Source organism: Condylura cristata, unplaced genomic scaffold (assembly GCF_000260355.1).
Source record: "Condylura cristata isolate star-nosed mole 26May11 unplaced genomic scaffold, ConCri1.0 scaffold00025, whole genome shotgun sequence".
NCBI classification, from domain to species: Eukaryota; Metazoa; Chordata; class Mammalia; order Eulipotyphla; family Talpidae; genus Condylura; species Condylura cristata.
The window spans coordinates 19,913,264-19,931,422 of NW_004567126.1; the positions used below are offsets into that span (position 1 = coordinate 19,913,264).

General features: G+C 49.2%; 1 protein-coding gene across 1 annotated transcript in view; it reads right to left on the bottom strand.

Moving 5' to 3' along the window:
• Positions 1-6,393: 6,393 nt before the first annotated feature.
• TMPRSS4 (transmembrane protease, serine 4) overlaps positions 6,394-18,159 on the bottom strand; it is a 60,395-nt gene continuing 48,629 nt past the window's right edge. The window contains exons 4-13 of the mRNA XM_004688830.2: positions 17,761-17,913; positions 16,620-16,749; positions 14,080-14,181; positions 13,107-13,147; positions 10,882-11,041; positions 9,416-9,582; positions 8,575-8,673; positions 8,248-8,390; positions 6,956-7,105; positions 6,394-6,538 (exon numbers count right to left, since the gene is read on the bottom strand). Of these exons, the coding sequence (XP_004688887.2) occupies positions 6,530-6,538; positions 6,956-7,105; positions 8,248-8,390; positions 8,575-8,673; positions 9,416-9,582; positions 10,882-11,041; positions 13,107-13,147; positions 14,080-14,181; positions 16,620-16,749; positions 17,761-17,913 (1,154 nt within the window). The 3' untranslated portion in view covers positions 6,394-6,529. The remainder of the gene's footprint in view (positions 6,539-6,955; positions 7,106-8,247; positions 8,391-8,574; positions 8,674-9,415; positions 9,583-10,881; positions 11,042-13,106; positions 13,148-14,079; positions 14,182-16,619; positions 16,750-17,760; positions 17,914-18,159) is intronic.

The window sequence follows — 18,159 nt, forward strand, 5'->3', positions numbered from 1 at the left end:
GAAATATCTAAGAATGTCTGGTCTATTCACAGGCATTTGGGTCCTACTAGTGCTGAGACTCACTGGAGGAGTGGGAGAGTTGCCCTTTAGCACTGAGATAATTGCCAAGCTCTCCTCGAACTTGACCGTGGTAATGAATGATGTGGTATTGCTATATGTCATCAATTTATGTCATCAATTTCCTTTGCCAGTCTCCCCTCCCTTGTTAAAATTCACATCTAGGTGAGAACTTCAAATGAAATAGGGCAACCGTTGCTACATATAACAGTCCTTTAGCTAATAGCATTGGCTATCATTACTATTATTCATCCAAGAAACATTTATTGAACACCTACTCTGGACACGGCGCTCCACTAGACCTTGGTATTGCTAAAATGGGTCAGATATGGACCATACTCTGGGGGCTGGGCTTGGAACAGAGGGTGGCGGAGATGAGGAGGTGTGCGGCAGGCTAGTAGGCAGGGCCCAATCATGCAGGGTTTGCAGGCCAGGTCAAAGGTGCACATTTATTTTGTAGGCAATGTGGAGCCATAGAAGATGTTTAGCAGAGGGGAGAGAGGTCTGAGTTGCAGTGGGCAAGGCAGGGGACAGTGAATGTTCTTGGGTCCACAGGGTTACACAGACATGACTGAAAGCAGCCAGAGGATGGTGAGATGTCCATGGGTTGAGATGACTTAAAGTCCAGAACATACAGAGCTCCGTTTGGGGTCTAGGAGAAGCAGTGCCTTAGGTAACTTCTGAATTCCTCCTGAGGATGCCGGGGATTACGGCAGGTTTGTCCTGGAAAGATAAGGAAGAACAGCCTACTGGGGTTGGAGAGAAGAGGGTGGGTTTATTTATGGAAATGTTTGTCCAAGGACACTGAAATGATAGACATTTGCAAAAAGCTGGGGTTTAGGAGTAAGTGAACAGGTCAGACTGTAGGGAGAGTGGGGTCCTCTAGGGAAGGCTGGCTCTGACCTCCAGGGGCTGACAAGGAAAGGTTCAAGGGCAAGGCAGAGTGATGTCTTCAAGGCCAAGGTCACAAGGAGTGCTGAGAACACCGCTAAATTAAGGACAGGCCCTTCTGGAGATCACGGGTGATCCAGTGAACAGCAAGGTGGAAAGGGGTGGCCTGTGGGGTGGGGGTGGCCGTGACTTGACCTTAGGGTGTGGAGGTGTCAGCAGGAGACAGGGAATGGCTCTACTGTATTAGGGTCCGCTGAGAAAAAGCACTGGCCCAGGTAGGAAGGAGGATGGATGATTTTCTTTTTTATTAAATTTATTTTCTTGCATCATTTTTCTTTTTTGTACAGTAATTGGTTTCTCCCCTCGGATGTAGACCCCATAGTTCTCCCACCACCACAAAACCCGGGATCCATCGCCATCGCCCCTTGTGGTATTCCCTCCCTGGATGTCGCCCCTCTCACACCCATGGTCAGCTTGCTGGTTTATCTTTTCCCTGACCCTCTGGGGTTTCTCTGTATTCTGAATATAAGTGAGACCTGGATGTTTTTCTTTTTTGAGATGGGAGAATTAAAAGCAGGATTAAACATAGCTAGGGGAGAGGTTGTGGAGGGGGGAAGGCGGTGGAAGCTGAAAGCAAGGGATGAGTCTTTTGGGTAGACCCGAGGGATGCCACCCAGGGGCCAAGCGGATGACCGGCCTTCGTCCCGCGGGGTCACCCAGTGCTCCTGTGGCAGGGAGAGAAGGTCAAGGGCAGTGACAGCAGGTGGATTTGCAGAGGGGGGAGGCAAGAAATCGAGAGATTTTGCCTTATGGTCTCTGATTCCTACTATGTCACCTGATTGCTGTGCAGACTTAAAATGAAAGAGGAGAAAGCTCCAGATCTTCTTTCCCCATTCAGGGTCCTCCCCCCAGAATTCCACCTACATCTGCAAAACCATAGCAGGGGCAGCTCTTAGCAGGAGGGAGTCCTCCTCAAAAGTCCTTAAACCACAGACTCACCCACAGGTGGGGAGTAGAGTCCCTTCCGCCGCCCAAGTGTTGAATGGAAAAGAACAACCCTGGACTTAAATTCAGGACCTGTGCTCAAGTTCTCACTCATTTATCAGTGAAATGGCCTTAGGGTTGACACCTCACCTCTCAGAGCCCCGGGTCCCTCACCTGCAGGTGGGATGGTCAGACCAGGGAGTGGTGCTCTTGGGAGAATTAAATGAGACAGTAGAAATACTTTAGAAAGCTACGAAGTGCTTGTTAATGTAAGGCGTCTCTACACCGAGTTACAGCTTCCACCAACATTTTAGGATTGAGCATTCAGAAAGGGCTGCCCAGGGCCAGGCCCCATTGAGGCACAGCCTTCGGGGCCCTCGCTGGCCACTCCACCGCCATGGCCCAGCTTAGGAGAGGCCAGAAGCTGAGTGGGCAGGGCTGGGAGGGGTGTGGTGCCTCTTGAGGAATAACTTCCTGGCAGACACGATTCTGTCAACAGTCCAAAACCAAACTCACGATCTCTCCTCATCCCACCCCCAAACCTGCTTCTCCCTAGTCTTCCCCACTTGCCCTGTTGTTGAGGCTCCACTAGAAGAGTCTAGGTAATTCCCTCTGTGAGTCTCTTTCCACCAGAATCCTTTTTTCATCAGCAAATCTTGGCTTCCAGTCAAGATGGAGTCAAAGGAAACATTTACTCTCATAATGGAACAACTACGGAATTGGAAACAAATGATGCAAAGGTTTTCTAGATGAAGATTTATTTTAATGTTTCCACCTGGGTTCAATGGTGTTGGGTCACAGTCCACGGCCTCAGGAGCTTCCTAGGTGCCGTCTGAACCCAGCCGCTGTATGCAGGCAGCAGGCAGCAGGCAGGAAGAGATGGAGCAAAAGGAAGGCCACTCTGCACAGTAGGTGGGAATTTTAATAACCACAGGAAATTACCCAAGAGGCTTCGATGAGTCGTTTCCACACCTGCCAGCCAAATATGGGAGCCTGTGCTGGGTCTCACCATGTGCGCTGCTCGGGTGGCATCATCAGCCTACGAGACTATCTTATGACTGTGTCCTCTGCTAGCTTTTCAGAGCTGGAAGGTGAGCAGGATGCACATGCCACGGATGGGTAATGGTGGTGGGGAGGGAGGCACCTGCACTGACCGACTCTGGCAGGTCAAAGGCTAACATACTTTTGGGGTCCCCTTCCCCACACAGGGCTTTGCGCCTCGGTGGCGGGTGCTGTGTCTGGTGCTCTCCCCAGTTCCGGACAGTCTCAGCTGTTATCATTTTGGACATTGTCTCGCTCTCAGTCTTTCTCCCACAGAGCTGTAACTGTATATGTCAGACCTTATCACTTTAGTCTCCACTGTTTGTTCATAGCCTTGTTTTCATATGTATTATTTTAAAGATTTATTTATTTATGCACACAAGAACTGGGGTACAGCCCAGAGGTGTGGGGGGGGGTGACAGGATTCACCAGAGACGGAGTGGGGAGCAGAACAGGCAGACGTACTGAAATACACTGCTGAGGGGAGCAGCAGGTGGGACAGGAGAGGTCTGCTGCGCCATGTGGGTCAGCTTCCTGGCTGGGAATGATTGAACTCACGCTGCAGTGGCTGCAGCTTGCTTAATAGTGCTGCATTTCAACCTGTTGTGCCACCAGGGAGGGCCTTCATTTTCATATATTTTTTCGTTAATAACTTCTTCAATTTACTGCCCAGTTCATTACTTCTCTCTTCGTCTGCAATGCTATCTAACCCCAGGATTCAATTTTTTCATTTTAATAATTAGTTTTCATTTTCAAGACTGAAATTTGGCGTTTCTTCAAATTTGCCTGTCATCTATATGATTATTAAAATATCCTTTTTTTTAAAACTGAAAATAAGAAGGGTTGATGAGGATGTTGAGAAATCGGACACTGTATACTGCAGGTGGGAATATAAAATGGTGTGGTCATAATGAAAAACAATACAAAATTTAAAATGGAGTTATCATATGATCCAAAAATTCCACTTCTGGATCTGTGCCCCAGAGAATTGAAATCAGGAGCTTAAAGAGATACTTGTATACTCACGTTCACAATGGCACTATTCACAATAACCAAAAGGTGGAAGAGATCCAAATATCCATCAGTGGATGACTGGATTTAAGTAAGTGGTATAAATAGTATATTATTTAGCCTGAAAACACTGTGCTAAATACTATCATCCAGGCACAAAAAGGCAAATACTATCTGATTCCACTTATGTAGGTGCCTCATCAAATTCAGAGAGACAGAGGTTGGGGCAGGAGCAGTGGAAGTTATTAATTAAAAGGTATTGAGTGTCAGTTTTGCAAAGGAAGAACTGTTCTGGAGAAGCATGGGGAAGGTTCTCAACATCATCAAACTGTGTACCTAAAGGTGGTTAAAATGATATGTATATTTTATCCCAATTAAATACAACTTCAAAATGTATAACCATAATTTCAAAAATGTATCCATTTTTAATATCAAAGATTTCATAAATTACTATCCTAATGGAAGCCTTTCGGTGGGAAATCATAGCCTAACCTTGGAGCAAATGCTCATCTTCAACTTACCAGCAGAGAGCCTCAGGCAAGATACTTGACCTATTTGTGGCTTATTTTTCTTAACCATAAAATAGAGTTAATATGAACAGTAGCTATCTCATAGGTCTGTGCAACTATGAAATGCATCAGCATATGATGAAGCACTTATAATTGTGCTGGGCACCTAGACTTCTTTGGTGTCCGTTATTATTATAATTATCTGGTAATTCTAACACCTGATATCCTGGGAGTTTTTAATTTGCTATTTTTTGATCATTCAAACTCATGGGGTTTTCTTTTTCAAAATCTTGGCTGATCTTTGATTGTGAGCTCATTTTGCACCATCTTTTTCTGGGAATCCTGAGGCTTTACATTTGGGATTTTGTTTTTCAATCAGAAGATCTGCTTCTTGGGACCACATTTGTTCTCTTAGTTATTTCTGCTTTCTGTGGGGTCCCAGGCTCAGCCTCCCTACCTTTGGGGGGCCTAGTGTTAGTACTAATCAGCCTTCACACTGATTTTTTTTGAAGATTTTACTGTTTTTTAAAAATTATTGTATAGAAGAACTTGGGTGTAGGTCAGAAGCTCAGGGCATGAGGGGAGTGTGGAAGAGCAGGCAGAGTGAAGAAGCACTCTGCTGAGGGGAGTAGCTGTGAGACAGGAGAGGTCTGCTGCGATAGCGTGTCAGCACCCTGGCCTGGGATGGAACTCAGGCCATCGCCATGATACCACTGAGACCTAGCCCCTAGGTCTCCAGGGAGACCTCTCCTCCACCTTAGTTCTTGCCATGATGCTGATGGTTTTGCTTTATCTTTTTTTTTTTTTTTTTGCTTTGAATATTTTTATTGTCTCTTAAGAAGCTTGTAAGCCATTACAAGTCTATTTTTATGAAGGATCCGACTCAGCGACAGCAAGAGGGTCTTCAGAAAACCTGGGCCTCTGTACAGCAGCCAGAGATGTCTATGGGGATTACTTCTCTCTGAACGTTTTGAATACAGGAACCTATTCATACTTCTGGCCCCAGACCTAGCTTGGGGACTACTTCATACTTGGCAGGTAATAGTGCCTTTTCTTTCCAAAGAATGAAAGAACCACACCCAAGACTCTCTCTGGGCAGAACTGAGTGGTGCAACATCTATTTCCAGTTATTCAGGGAACTGTGATTTAATGTCAGCTCTGAATGCCCATCCCAACTAGTCACCTCCCTCCCAAGCCACAGATTATCTCAGTCCATGGCTGATAGCACAGGCAGGGGGATGGGCAGGAGAGCAGTGGGATCAGGCCCTTTGGGGAAAGAAGATCTGCATCCCCTGGCTCCCACTCTAACCCCCACTTAGCGGTTCTGGTCTCGGTGTCTCCCTTTTCCTCTGCTTCTGCATCACACGTAGCTATAAACGGTCTCCCCTTTTCTTACCAGGTCAAAGGATGGAGACCATGGCTCAACAAAAGCCTGGCTCAGTTTTTATCAACTGATCAGTCGTGCTTAAGCCAGACTTCTGTAGCTTTTTAATAACAACAACCATAGAAGTAACAATAGTGTCATCAGTAAATTACAGTATTAAGTGACCATGGTTAAAGAACAGTACTTGGGTCGATGGCAGCAGTACATTTTACACTTATCACCTGGTTTTGTGTTCTTGTATATTTGGGGTGGGCAGAGAGAGAGGGCTGGTTCAGACCCTCTTCCCTCCACTTCAGCCTTTGGTTATCTGACTCTCGCAGGAGTTTCTACTTCTTCTTCTTTGAGTAGTAACGTTCCTTCTTGGCTCAGCGATGACTCCTGAGACCTCAGCCAGAAAGCTGGACTGTTCAGTGGCTGTGTCTCTGTCCTTGGGACGCTGGGAGGGTTGGGGGTGGCTGAGATGGGACTGACGTCCTCCTGGGTGCCAATGGACTGAGGGGTCTCTCACAGGAGTGGTTTTTTTTTTTTTTTTGCTGTGCCAAGAAATATTGAGGTCCTGGGTAGACAGTGTCTGGGGGGTTTTTGCTCTGGGGGACCCCCAAGTAGGTGGACTGGGGAGGAGTTTCTGTCCTCACAGAATGATGGCACATCACTATTCAGACTAGAATAGAAAAAGACCAATGAAGAGAAAGTCAGATGGAATGTAAGTGGACAAAGCAGTGATGTGCTTACTAATCTTCCTGTTCAAAGACCTTTGCTCTTCTCTCTATCCTCCAGGAGCCAGGGAGCCTCAGAAGTCTATCTACCTGCTTTCTTATCAGAATCTGTCCTCTGAAGTGATCTTATCATCTCACTCTGCCATAGAATAGAATATGATGAAGTTGGGTGTGTTCCATAGCCAAGAGTATTTACATTCAGTAGGAATTTCAGCTCTTAATGGTTGACTCCCTGGCGGTCACTGGGAGGAAGAATTATTTAGAAGGTAAAGAGTTGACGCAGAACCATTTAAATCAAACCTAAGGATGGCTTGGTCCCCTCAGAAGAGGAAGAGGAGGAGGGCGCAACAGGGCATGCTCACCTTCCGGACACTGTAGATCCAGTTGAGATAGGATGTGACTTTGGTGTACACTCCTGGGGTACTGGGTCCCCCACAGCCATGGCCCCAGCTCACGATACCCACCACTTGCCACTGATTAGAGTGATACATCAGGGGTCCACCGCTGTCACCCTATGAGAGGCCAGAACAGGCATACTGGGGTGCCCAGGTGGGATGTAGTGGGGTGGTGGGTCTCCTCCGTACCCCCTTGCCTTGGCTCATCTCTTCATCTGCACTCTCCAGGGCTCTCTGCTGGTTTCCCCTCACCCCTCTGCTCATGCAGTTCCTCCAGCCTTGAATGCCTTTTCCTTTTGTTGCAAAAGAGTTCTGTTAGGAGTCAAGTTAGTTGTGCGTGTGCTGTTAATTAACTCCTCTCTCAGGGGTTTGCAACTCACAGGAGGAGATTTAAGACTCAAGGGTCCTACAGTAAGGAAGCCTGGTTATCTTGGTTTAACTTAATGGTTCCCAAATTTATTTAACCGCTTTTAGAGTGCCTTTTGCATGCCAGGTGCTGTTCAAGACAACTGGGATTCAATCCTTGCCTTCAAGGAACTTAGAATCAAATGGGGGCCGGGGGTGGGGAGAGGAGAGAGAGAGATTTTTAATAAGCACCAGTTTTGCATCCCCTCCCTGGTAAGCCCCCGAGGGAAGGCACTATCCCCAAGGCCAGCATTTATCCAGCATTCAAGAGCCGCCTCTTGGGTGCAGGAATTTAAGGGCAGAATGAGGGCCTGGTTAGAGTTAAAGGCTTTGATTTAAAATGACTCAGAGAGCCCCTGAGGGTGGGGGAGTGAGATGAATTCAGGGGTAGGCCAGTGGGGATGGGGTGAGGGACATCGGACCTGGGCTTATCCAGCATGAGCTGAACTTTTAGCTGCTCAAGAACAGTTACAGAGAAAAGAGACCCGGAGTTCCCACATTTAGGGGGCTCACAATTTTGAAGATGATGGGAAGGAAGTGTGGGTAACGTCATTTTTGTATGTGAAATACACCTTTAAAATCTTTCTGCATGCGTCTATGATGCTCCCATGCAGGTCCCCCACCACACGCGCATTCATTGATGCTCCAGTACAAGCGTGCGCACACCTCCACTCATGTGTCTTTGTCTGGCTATAGTGTCTCCTTCTCTTCCTCTTCTCCTCTTCCTTCATCCCACCACGAGTGCCCACAGTATGCAAGACTTTGCGTGGGACATTCAGCCTCCAAATGTTCTTATCTCTCTAGGACCTACATCCCTGTCCATAGACTATCCCCACAATCGTCAGGGGCCCCACCTGGCAGGTGTCCACGCCGCCCTCCAGGTGGCCTGCACACAGCATCTTCTCCGTAACTTCCCCTTGGTACGCGTCCTCTGCATTGCACCGGGTGCTGTCGATCAACTGGACTGATGCCTGGAGTAGCACATCCGACATCTTCCCTGGGAGGGTGCAAATCCATTCAGATTCTCGTTCTTGCCTTCTACCCTCAGCCCATAGGGATTCTCTTGAGAGCCCGGCACCTTGGTGCTTAGACTTCCAGGATAGGGTTTTCTGAGGGATGATCCTTTGTCCCGTTACCTCCTGCTGCCCCTTGCACCCTGTGGCTCCAAAGCCAGGACTTACCTCCATTCTGCTCAGTAAAGCCCCATCCGATGACCCAGAGAGGTATGCCCGGAGTGAGTTCATCATCAGAGTAGGGCAAGCAGATGGGCCTGACTGTGCCTGCCAGGAGCAGAGAGGAAGGGGGACCCAACATTCAGGAGCACCCTGCAGCTAAGCCCGCTGAGAGGGTGACACCAGGGTTTCTGTAACACATGTTCCATGGGGTGTTGGAGAACTACCATCTGGTCAAATGAGTTAAGAAAATGTGGGCCAAACACAACTGTTTTTGGTAAATCTCTCATATATTTAATATACTAAGGTGCTTCAACAGAGGTATAGTGTTGACATGTCTCCCAAACTGATTTGTGAACAGAACCCTCTTTCCCCAGTGTCCCATGGACCTAATGGATGGAAATGCTGACCTAAATCCTACCGCACATGAGCATGAGTCCTCTGATGGGCCATATGGGTTCCTGAGAAGTCATGAGTTGCCTCCTTTTGGAGGAGACCAAACAGGGGCACAACGACCTGTTGCCAGGGACGCTGGGGGTGCTGTTGGCATGAAGGTTGGGAGAGAGCAAAGAGTAGATGAACTTCTAGGTCCCTCACAGCTCCAACATTGGAAGCATTTATGATTCGCACTGGACTCCTCCAGTAGAGGAGTCTCTGGCAGGGGATGGACTGTGAGGTCAGCTGACAACGAGGGTGGTCTAGTGGCACCCACGGTGTTAGTCTGATATGTCTGCTGGAAACATATGGGTGACTGAAGGCTTGAGAGAAGGCCTGTGACTAGTCACTGGTGGAGTAAGACGACCCTTGCGCTCTGGTGCATTTGAGGCTCGTGCCCAGGGCTGCCTCTTACCTGAGAATATGAGTGGGGACTGCAGCTTCACAAGGGCGATGTCTTTTTCTTTGGTGTACGTGGTGTTGAGCTCAATGACGTAGATCTTGGCCACGGGCAGGGATGGGAAGCTGCCCAGTTTGTCCGAGCCGGCCCTCACCCTCCAGTTGGACAGATCATGATGCTTCCTGGGGACAGAGACGACTGGGTTCAGGCCTAAGCAAGCATGAGGAGGCTGTGCTAGAGGATGGTGTTGCCAAAGATAGGGTCTTTGCCAAAACCCTGGTGTTGGGGTGCTCCTGCCTTAGGAGGTAATAACGATGGCAGGGATGGCAGAGGAGGGACAGTCTGCAGAGTCACCTACCACAAGTGAAAGTTCAGACAATTAGGCCTTCTTCCCTCTGTGAAACCTACTTAAGAAAACTATTGGGGGGGAGGGACCCTCCCCTCCCTGGTGGTGCAATGGGTTAAAGCACAGCACTATGAAGCTATCTGAAACCACTGCAGCACAAGTTCAATCCCCAGCCAGGGAGGTGACCTACATGGCCCAGCAGACCTCTCCTGCCCCACCCGCTGCTCCCCTCAGCAGTGTACTTTGTCGATCTGCCTGTTCTGCTCCCCTACTCTGTCTCTGGTGAATCCTCTCACCTCTTGCACCTCTGGCCTGTACCTCAGTTTTGTATGCATAAAATAAAATTTTTTTTTTAAGAAAACTATCTGGAGGGCTCAGGAAGAGGCTGTTCCCAGTACCTGAGCTCTGGGCCCTGGCGTTTTCGCCACCAGCAGGAGCATTTTCAGTGCTCTTCATGTGAGATTTGTATTGTGCTCGGTTACATTAAGTACTTGACATTCTTTCCTCGCCAGCAACAAATACAGCTTAGTATGGAGGCGTGGGAATTCCAGGAAAGGATTTATAGCTTTTGTCAGATTCTCAAAAAGGTCAAGAGTCACTGGCCTGGTCTGAATTCCTCTAAGGCACAGCTAGGGCCTAATGCAGGTGGGCACATACTATGGGGTCTGGTAGCCAGGAGACCCTCTCGAGATGTTCAGTAATAAATGAGTGAAAATGAATGATTCTTCCCAGAGACATGGCAGATTTCTCCCTGCTGGCATGAAAGTAAGTCTCTACTTTCAAAAAACTTTCTGGAAGTAATGAGGGAATGGCAGTGATTTAAGACTGGAACCACAGCCTAGGAGAGGGGCAGAGCATTCTCAGAACTCCAGGCAGATGGGAGAAGTTTCTGGGACATGAATGATAGGGGGGTAGCCCGAGGACTCTTGAGGATCTGATAATTTCCCAATCAGAAGAGAAGAGGGCAAACTTGGGGACAAGCACCCTCTCTCAGCCCCCAGGGCCTAACAAGGGACATGATGGCCAGTGTGTCACTATGATGGCCACACCCTGGCACATTTATGGGGAGGGTCATAGGGGACGAGAGCAGCCTCTGGCCCCTCTTTGGCTTTGACCCCTACAGCACGGGCCTTACCTGAAACAGTGGGCCGCTGTGAGGATCCAGTGGGAGTCCAGGATGCTCCCTCCACAGATGTGTTGCTTGTTGTACTGGATACTGACTTGCCACGGCCAAGAATCCACAGACGCCTTCTCCCCTCCCACCACCCGTGGGGCCTTCAGGCTCTCCCCACAGGCTGAGTCCATAGGAAGGAGGGAGAAAGCAGGCGTTAAGCTTTTGGGGGAACAGGGCCACCTCTCCTTGGCGTCTGAGATCTATCCCTGGTAGGGCTCTTAGGATCAGGACCTGAAAGAGTAGGGAGCTCCAGGCCAAGTTCAAGTGACTCATGGGGAGATAGTGTCCTAGGCCACAGGCTTTCCCCAAACCTCCTCCCCCTTTTCAGTTTCAGGTGTGTCAGGGAGTTGATATTGTGAAATGGGTGTGTCCTTTGGGCTGGGAATTCATGAACTCTGAACCAAAAAGCGATGGAGAAATATGAAAGCCCTACCCAGGTAGGGTGTCCCCAGCTGTTCCTGCTGAGTGATACACAAACTGCTGTGAGACCAGCACGTGGGAAGAAAGTTCCAGAAACCAGAGCTTCCCAATTCAAAACTCAAAGCCTCCTCTTTCCTTTCCCCTTTTGTCAGTCTCCCTGTTTGACATCCTATTCTCTCTCACCACCCAGTGTTCTGACTTTTCCATCTGACCCTCTTACAGGAACCTTCAGTTCCCTCTCCCTGGCCCATTCTCAGCCTCCCCAACCCTTCTTACAGCTAATGCCACTGAGAGAGTTCTGGTGGAGGGAAGGATCCCCCCTTTCTGGGCCTCGGGTAGGCAGTGGGGCTTTGCAAAGTCTGTCATCCCACACACTGCTGTCTTCATATCACCTCTCTTGCTCAAAGTCCCCCAGCCTCCCTCCTACTGAACAATAGAGTTTAAACTCCTCCTGACAGTCTCCTGTTGTTTTTAAATAAAGTTTCTGTCTAGCCAAATCGATCTGCTTATAGTTCCCTAAAAAGTCCTTCTGCTTTGCTTAAGAAAACTTCCTGAGCCCCGCTCCCCCTCAGATAGCCCTGCACCCTGCTCCGCCTTCCTGTCTCTTCTCCTGTTTATCTGAATCATGGATTCGTTCAGCAAATTTGTCTTGTGTGCCTACTGTGTGTTGGGAATGCTGGGAAGAGCGTGGTGGACAAGACAGAAAGGCAGTGAGGTCCCTTCCCTCCAGCACCCTCCTCTCATTCATTCTTCACCGTTTAGCCTGGGTACCACCTGCAGGCTCCCCAATCCCCGGGGTTTCCTCTCTTGCCATTTCCCTAGACTGCTGATCAGCCTTTCATTTTCATGCTTTGGTCTTTTCCTGTTTGGTGAGACTGAAGGCTCCTCAAGGTAGCACCTGTGACTTCAGTGCTAGTCAACGCAGCCATCAGATGAAGCGGCGATTCGTTCATTCACTAACTAGCCACTGTGTGTCTGTCCCCTGCCAATATTGTGTCACACAATCATGAATAAAAGTCCTAACATCTGACAGGGATGCATATATACAGTTAAACTGCAAAGGCAGTGAGACGGCCTCCTTCCTCTCAGACTCTCCAGTTTCTGGCCAGAAACTGGGCTCTGCCTAGCTTCTTCCCCTACGAGGCTGGTAGGGTGAGTTGGGGTTCAGTGCTAGTTTTCTCTTTTTATCTACTCCTATTAGATCTAGAGGATGTTCAGAGATTGGGCAGTTGGACAAAAGGGTTTCCTGGGAAGATGAGCCTCAGGGAGGTCAGGAAAATTACTCAAGGTCATGGGGGTCTGGGCGCAGGTCTTCTGAACCCCTGCAGCAGGCAACTGTGACTGGGGCCCGGCTCGGCACTCTCCCGGTGTTTCCTTCTTCACTCTCAACCCAGCCATAAGCACCGGAGAATAATGGCCAATTCTTTTACTTGTCTAGTGTTTTCCACTGCTGATCCGCAGCTGACCCTGCTAGGCACATGCTAAGTGTCCAGTGAGTACCTGCTGATTGGAATGTGGATCATTCCATCTTGGCTAACTGAGCTGATTGTGATAAAAGGAGCAGAGACCCCTCCAGTTCTCTTACACTCTCACCTAGGTCTCTGCAAGGAGCACTGGCTTAGAAGCCCAAGGCCTAAAGAAGTAGGACTGGGCCCGAACAGAGCAAAACTTGGAGTCTAAGAGACTTAGGAATGGGGGTGAAAGTTGCTCTTCATGCTCAGGGTGTGCGGGCCAGGACTCCAGCCCTCAGAAATGGGGGTACTCACCAAGACAGTGCAGGGAAACCAGGGAGCCTGAGAGACAGGGTCTGGAAAGGAGACACAGGGGCCCTGTGACTTCCGCTTCCCCCTTGGCTGGGAGGCAGGGACCCAGGCTGCCCTCCGGCCTTTGGCCTGGTCCCCTCCCAATACCCGGGAAATCTGGAACCTGCATCATGGAGACTGTATAGAACTGCACAATCCCTCACTTAGCTCCATTCACCTCAATTGGATGGGTGCCCCCACGGTTAAGCTCCTACGATGTGCTGAGCCCTGTCTGTGTCAGTCCAACCCAGGCTCTTGGCAGCCTGAGGGGAGAGAGCAGAGCCTAGAATGGAGCCTGCTGCATTGCAGTTTTCCAAAGGGAAGCAGAACAGGGCTTTGGTGGAATCCTGGGCAGACAGTCATTCTGCTGCTCTCCCTGTCCTGCTCAAGATTTACTCTCTGATGAAGGAGGAAGTAGGATCGTCAGCAGCATACTGAATGCCAAGCAGCCAGCACCCCCTCCGAGCCACTCTTCTCCACAGTGGCAGCCTTCACGTGGACACTGAGCTCTCACGGAGGCACAGGCCATGGCAGAGGCCATGCAGCGCTCCCTGGAGAGCCCGGGCTGTGCAGGGGTCTCACTCGGGCCTCTGTGAGTGGTGGGGGAGCGTAACGTGGCCTTTGGAATCTTGCTTACTGGACTTAATAGGAAACATGAGGCAATAGGAAGAGATTTGGTTTTAGTATTCAACTGATGAAGACACCACCAATGTGTGGACAGAAAACTATGTCCAGCTGTTGTATATAGTAAAAAAAAGAGAGTCAATGTATTCTGAATCACTTTTGGAAATGTGATTCTCGAGCTCTTGGTACCTAGTGATCTGCTTCCTGGAACTCCTTCCTGTTGTCTGGCTTAGCCTCCCCGTGGGCCTCTGTTCAGGGTGTGGGCTTCATCCCCAAAGGGTCTTTCCTAGTCCATAGGGGCCCTCTCACTTACCCACTTGAGCCTCGCACCTGAAGCTCCAGGTTGTTCTCTGTGATTTCAACAACATCCAGATCGTGGGCTGGGCCAATCTCCACAGCTCTGAAGGTGGGCTTGCTGACATGTCAGGAGGGAGAGGGCTGTGAGGGACAGGAGGCAGGACCTGGATGGTGGGAGTGGCCCCGCAGCCAGGAGAGGGTTTGCGAGAGGATGTTCCCTTGACACGTCAGGACTCAGCCCTGGGCCAATGCTAACGTGGCTTTGCTTTCTTCCACAGGGAAGATGATGCAGAACCCAGAGCTGTGAGAAACGTTAAGGATCCCCTTTGCTCTAACCTAGCCCTGGTTCTATACTGAATGTTTCAGCAGTCTCTTCTGGCTTACAGAGACGTGAACTAGGAGGCAAAAGGCTGAGCTAGCTCCCCCTCCCCCTTGGAGGGAACTGGAATGTGGATATTGGGTTCTGGTCTGAATTTGAAAATGGGCGACATTCCTGGCCCCCTTGGAGACAGAACAAGATGAGAGCAGTCTTCCTGTGAGTCCACTTTGGAGTCTCTCCTTCTTCATCTCTACTAGTCTATGTTTGTCTCCTTCCAAACTTGGGTTATGTCTTCCCACCTCCAGAAGGTTTCCCTGGTTAAGATCATTTCTCTGTTCCTTGATCGAATCGTCTGGCCTCTCCAGTCTCTCCATCCTTTCCCGCCGAGTCATGCTCGCACACTTGGAGTGCAGGGCTTGGGTCTACCTGCAGCACTGGCTGGCACGTTCTCATGTTCCCTGCTAGGAATTTGGTACTAGCTGGTGGCGGTGTGCCAGGAGCTGCTTCAGTCGCTGCACCGTGGGGCTGGACTCTGGCAGTGCTGGGTTCTGTGTTAAGAGCCCTCGAGACTGAGACTCTTTCTTGCCTGGTGCTGATGCTAGCTTGGTGTATAACTGTGATAGTTCACCATCCATCTCAGGTTCCTCCTCTATAAAGGGATGGGGAACACAATGACCTCTGGACTGCCTCCCGCCTTGATTCTGTGGGACAAGAGGGACTCCCATCCAGGTGGAGGAAGGAAGTGGCAAAATCTGAGGCCCAAACGGATCATCCCAGGAAATGGAACCTCAGTTCACCAATGACATCCTCATGAATAATTCTGAACAACTTTGAATTTGTAGAACTCAAGAGCAGGGTGGTTTGGTGGCCTGAGTGAGCTCTGGAAGGACAGAAGTTCCAGCAGCCTATTACCTTAAGAACCCCTGGAGGCTCCCTGGTTTCATAATCAAGCCGCACGCAGCATTGCAGCTGGGTACAGCTGACACTGCAGTTGGCTGGACTGCAGGGGGGAGGAGGGGCTGGCTGCAGTGAGAAGGCCGGCTGGGTTGGCTGATGGGGCAGGCAGGGGGGGGGGGGGTCAGAGGGGTTGGGGGTGGAGAATAGGGGGGCAAGGCATGCCTTCCCAGTTCTCCTTCAAAATGTAGGTAGCAGGGTGTCCTCTGCAGAGGGTACTGGGAGCTTCATGCCATAAAGGGTAGAGAGCAATAGAAGCCTGACAACAGGGAGCAGGGGGGGCTGATAGGTCTGATCAGTAATGGCTGTCTGGAGCATTTATTGAAAGAGGACCTTGAAGTTGCTCTGAGGAGGGATGGGAGAGAGGGCTGTGATTGATTGATGATGTCTGTCTGGTATTGTTTCTTCCTTGTCTCTGGGTCCAGTTTCTTAGAATCCTGAAGAAGTTTGGGTTCTGCCAGGGAGAAGTTATTCCACCCTGAACTGAAGTGTTCTTTTCCATCATCCCCAGTTAGGATCCCTGAGCTGTCACCTCCTGACCCTCTATAGAAGCCTCAGGTGAAGGGAGAATGAGCCAGATTAGAAATGGAGATGGAATTAGGGGATCTTGGATTCAAGTTCCAGCCCTTTCTCTCCCTGTTACTGAGTTAGTTTCTCTGAACCTATTCAAAAAATAAATATAATAATAACTATCTTTTTGGTTTTTACCAAAATCAACTGAAAATCAATATGCAAAGCTAATTACCCTTGTTATAATTATACATTTTTTCACCCATTGAAGATTTTGAATTGTTTTTGAAATTTGTGGAAACAGCTGGGATTGCTGATGGGGCCCCATTGAAATCACATATGTTTAAACTAAATTTTAATTCATGGGACTTTAAGTAAATAGGGCTTGTATTTAGGAACAGGAACAGCTTCTTGCAAAACCAAAAAGCAGTGAGGACTGATGAATAAAGGAAAGGAGAAGGTTGTGAAGGTGTTAAACTTGTGCCTGTGGGGGGTCCCCTCTTCCCCCCCATTCTCTCACTGCTTCCCCTTAACCATTCCATCAGGTGGGCATTACTTTCCCCAACTAACTCTTGAGGAAACTGAGGCTTAGCAGATTGAACTTGGTGCTATTATCAGAGAAAGTGCAGGCATTCAAAAGCATTTGTGTCTGACTGCCATGGCCATATCTTTAGGAAATTGGAGGAAGGATGGAATAGGGGAGGACGAGGAAGAAAGGACAAGGAACAGGGCCACAGGGAGAGGTGCCAACCTCGGGAGCTTGGCCTGGGTACCTGTCATAGCCCATCTGCCTGCAGGCTGTCTTGGCCAGGGCTTCCGTGAAGTTGTCGAAACAGGCGGAGGCCCAGCTCCTTGTGCTTGGGTCCAGCACTTGCAAGGTGGATCGATCCTTGGAGAGGCGGACTGGGAGGAAAGGAAACTGAGTCAGCTCAGGGGAGGGACCCATCTGACCCCTCTCCCTCAGGATTCGTCATATGATCAACCCAAGCTACCCGCACCCAGAACTGGGAGCAATATCCTTCCAACTCCAGTCTTTTCAACCTCAAGGAAAGCTCTTCCCTTTGGTTTTGCCTGATCAAGCCTTATCTCGATGGCATCTAGGGTGACCAAATGCCCAGGAAACAGCCTCCATTTTCACAGCTCCCCTTTTATTCTTACAGGTGTCAGTCTTGAGATACTCTATGGTCTTCCTACCCACAGTCCACCTAGCTTGCCCAACCGAGGAAATTTCTCAACAAGGGACCTAGATGCTTCTCTAAGGAGGTTGAGTGAGAAGTGCTATTGTCAGTAGGGAAGTAATATGGCAGATGCCCAGGGGCATTTGAGTGCTGATAAAAAAAGAACAGATATGCCAGCAGCCACTCAGCCCCCACTACCCACCCCCTGAGTTATTTTTTCTCTTCAGAGCTAAAGTTCTAAGTAGATCAAGCTGTGCTAGCCCACTCCAAGAGGGAAGTTGAGTTTCCCCCCTCAATACCTCACACTTCTTTGCAGGACCTAACTCAATCTCACTACATAGCAAGTCACATCAAAAACACTTAAATAATGAATAGAAGCATCAGTGACCTCATTAATAACTTATTAATGGCCTTGAAATCTTTCTATTAATCTTCTGAAGTAACAGATGTCATAGAAAGGAGGGAATGGCCCAAGGTTATCCAATCCAGTCCTCTGTCTCAGTTCCACCTACGTGTAGCAGGAACGAGAAGGCTTAGTTGTAATTTCCTGTCTCCTAATTATTTATTAAATATGGCTGTTTGTTATATAGGGCGGGGGGGGGTCAAGTAACAGGAAATTCATGGTAGGGTGAGGGTGATGCTACCAAGTCAGTTGGAAGATGCTACACAGTGGGCCATGGGCACCTGTGCTGGCTTCCTTCCATACCCGCCTCTCAGGTCAAACCCCTGAACGCACCTGTCGCTGGAGGTCCACTGGGAAAATTCTTGACACAGTGTTGCTCATCCTCCCCGGAGGCACAGTCCTGCTGTCCATCACATACCTGCCTCCTGGGGATGAAGTGCAGGGGCTGCCCGCAGAGGAAGTAGTATTTGTCCAGGATCACCTTGACTAGAAGTTAAGCACAGAAGGGGACAGAGAAGGCTGAGGGTTAAGCAGGGAGAGTTCGTGCTTCCCTAAAAATACGCTGGGCGTGGACAGGCAGATATAGATTCTAGTCCAGTTCTACCACTCAGTACTGGTCCTTAGCCTCAGTTTCTTAATCTATAAAAGATATTGGGATAATACCTATATAGAGATAATACCCTGTCTCATACCTAAAGATGACTGAGGAGTCAGGCAAGAAAATATTTTTTT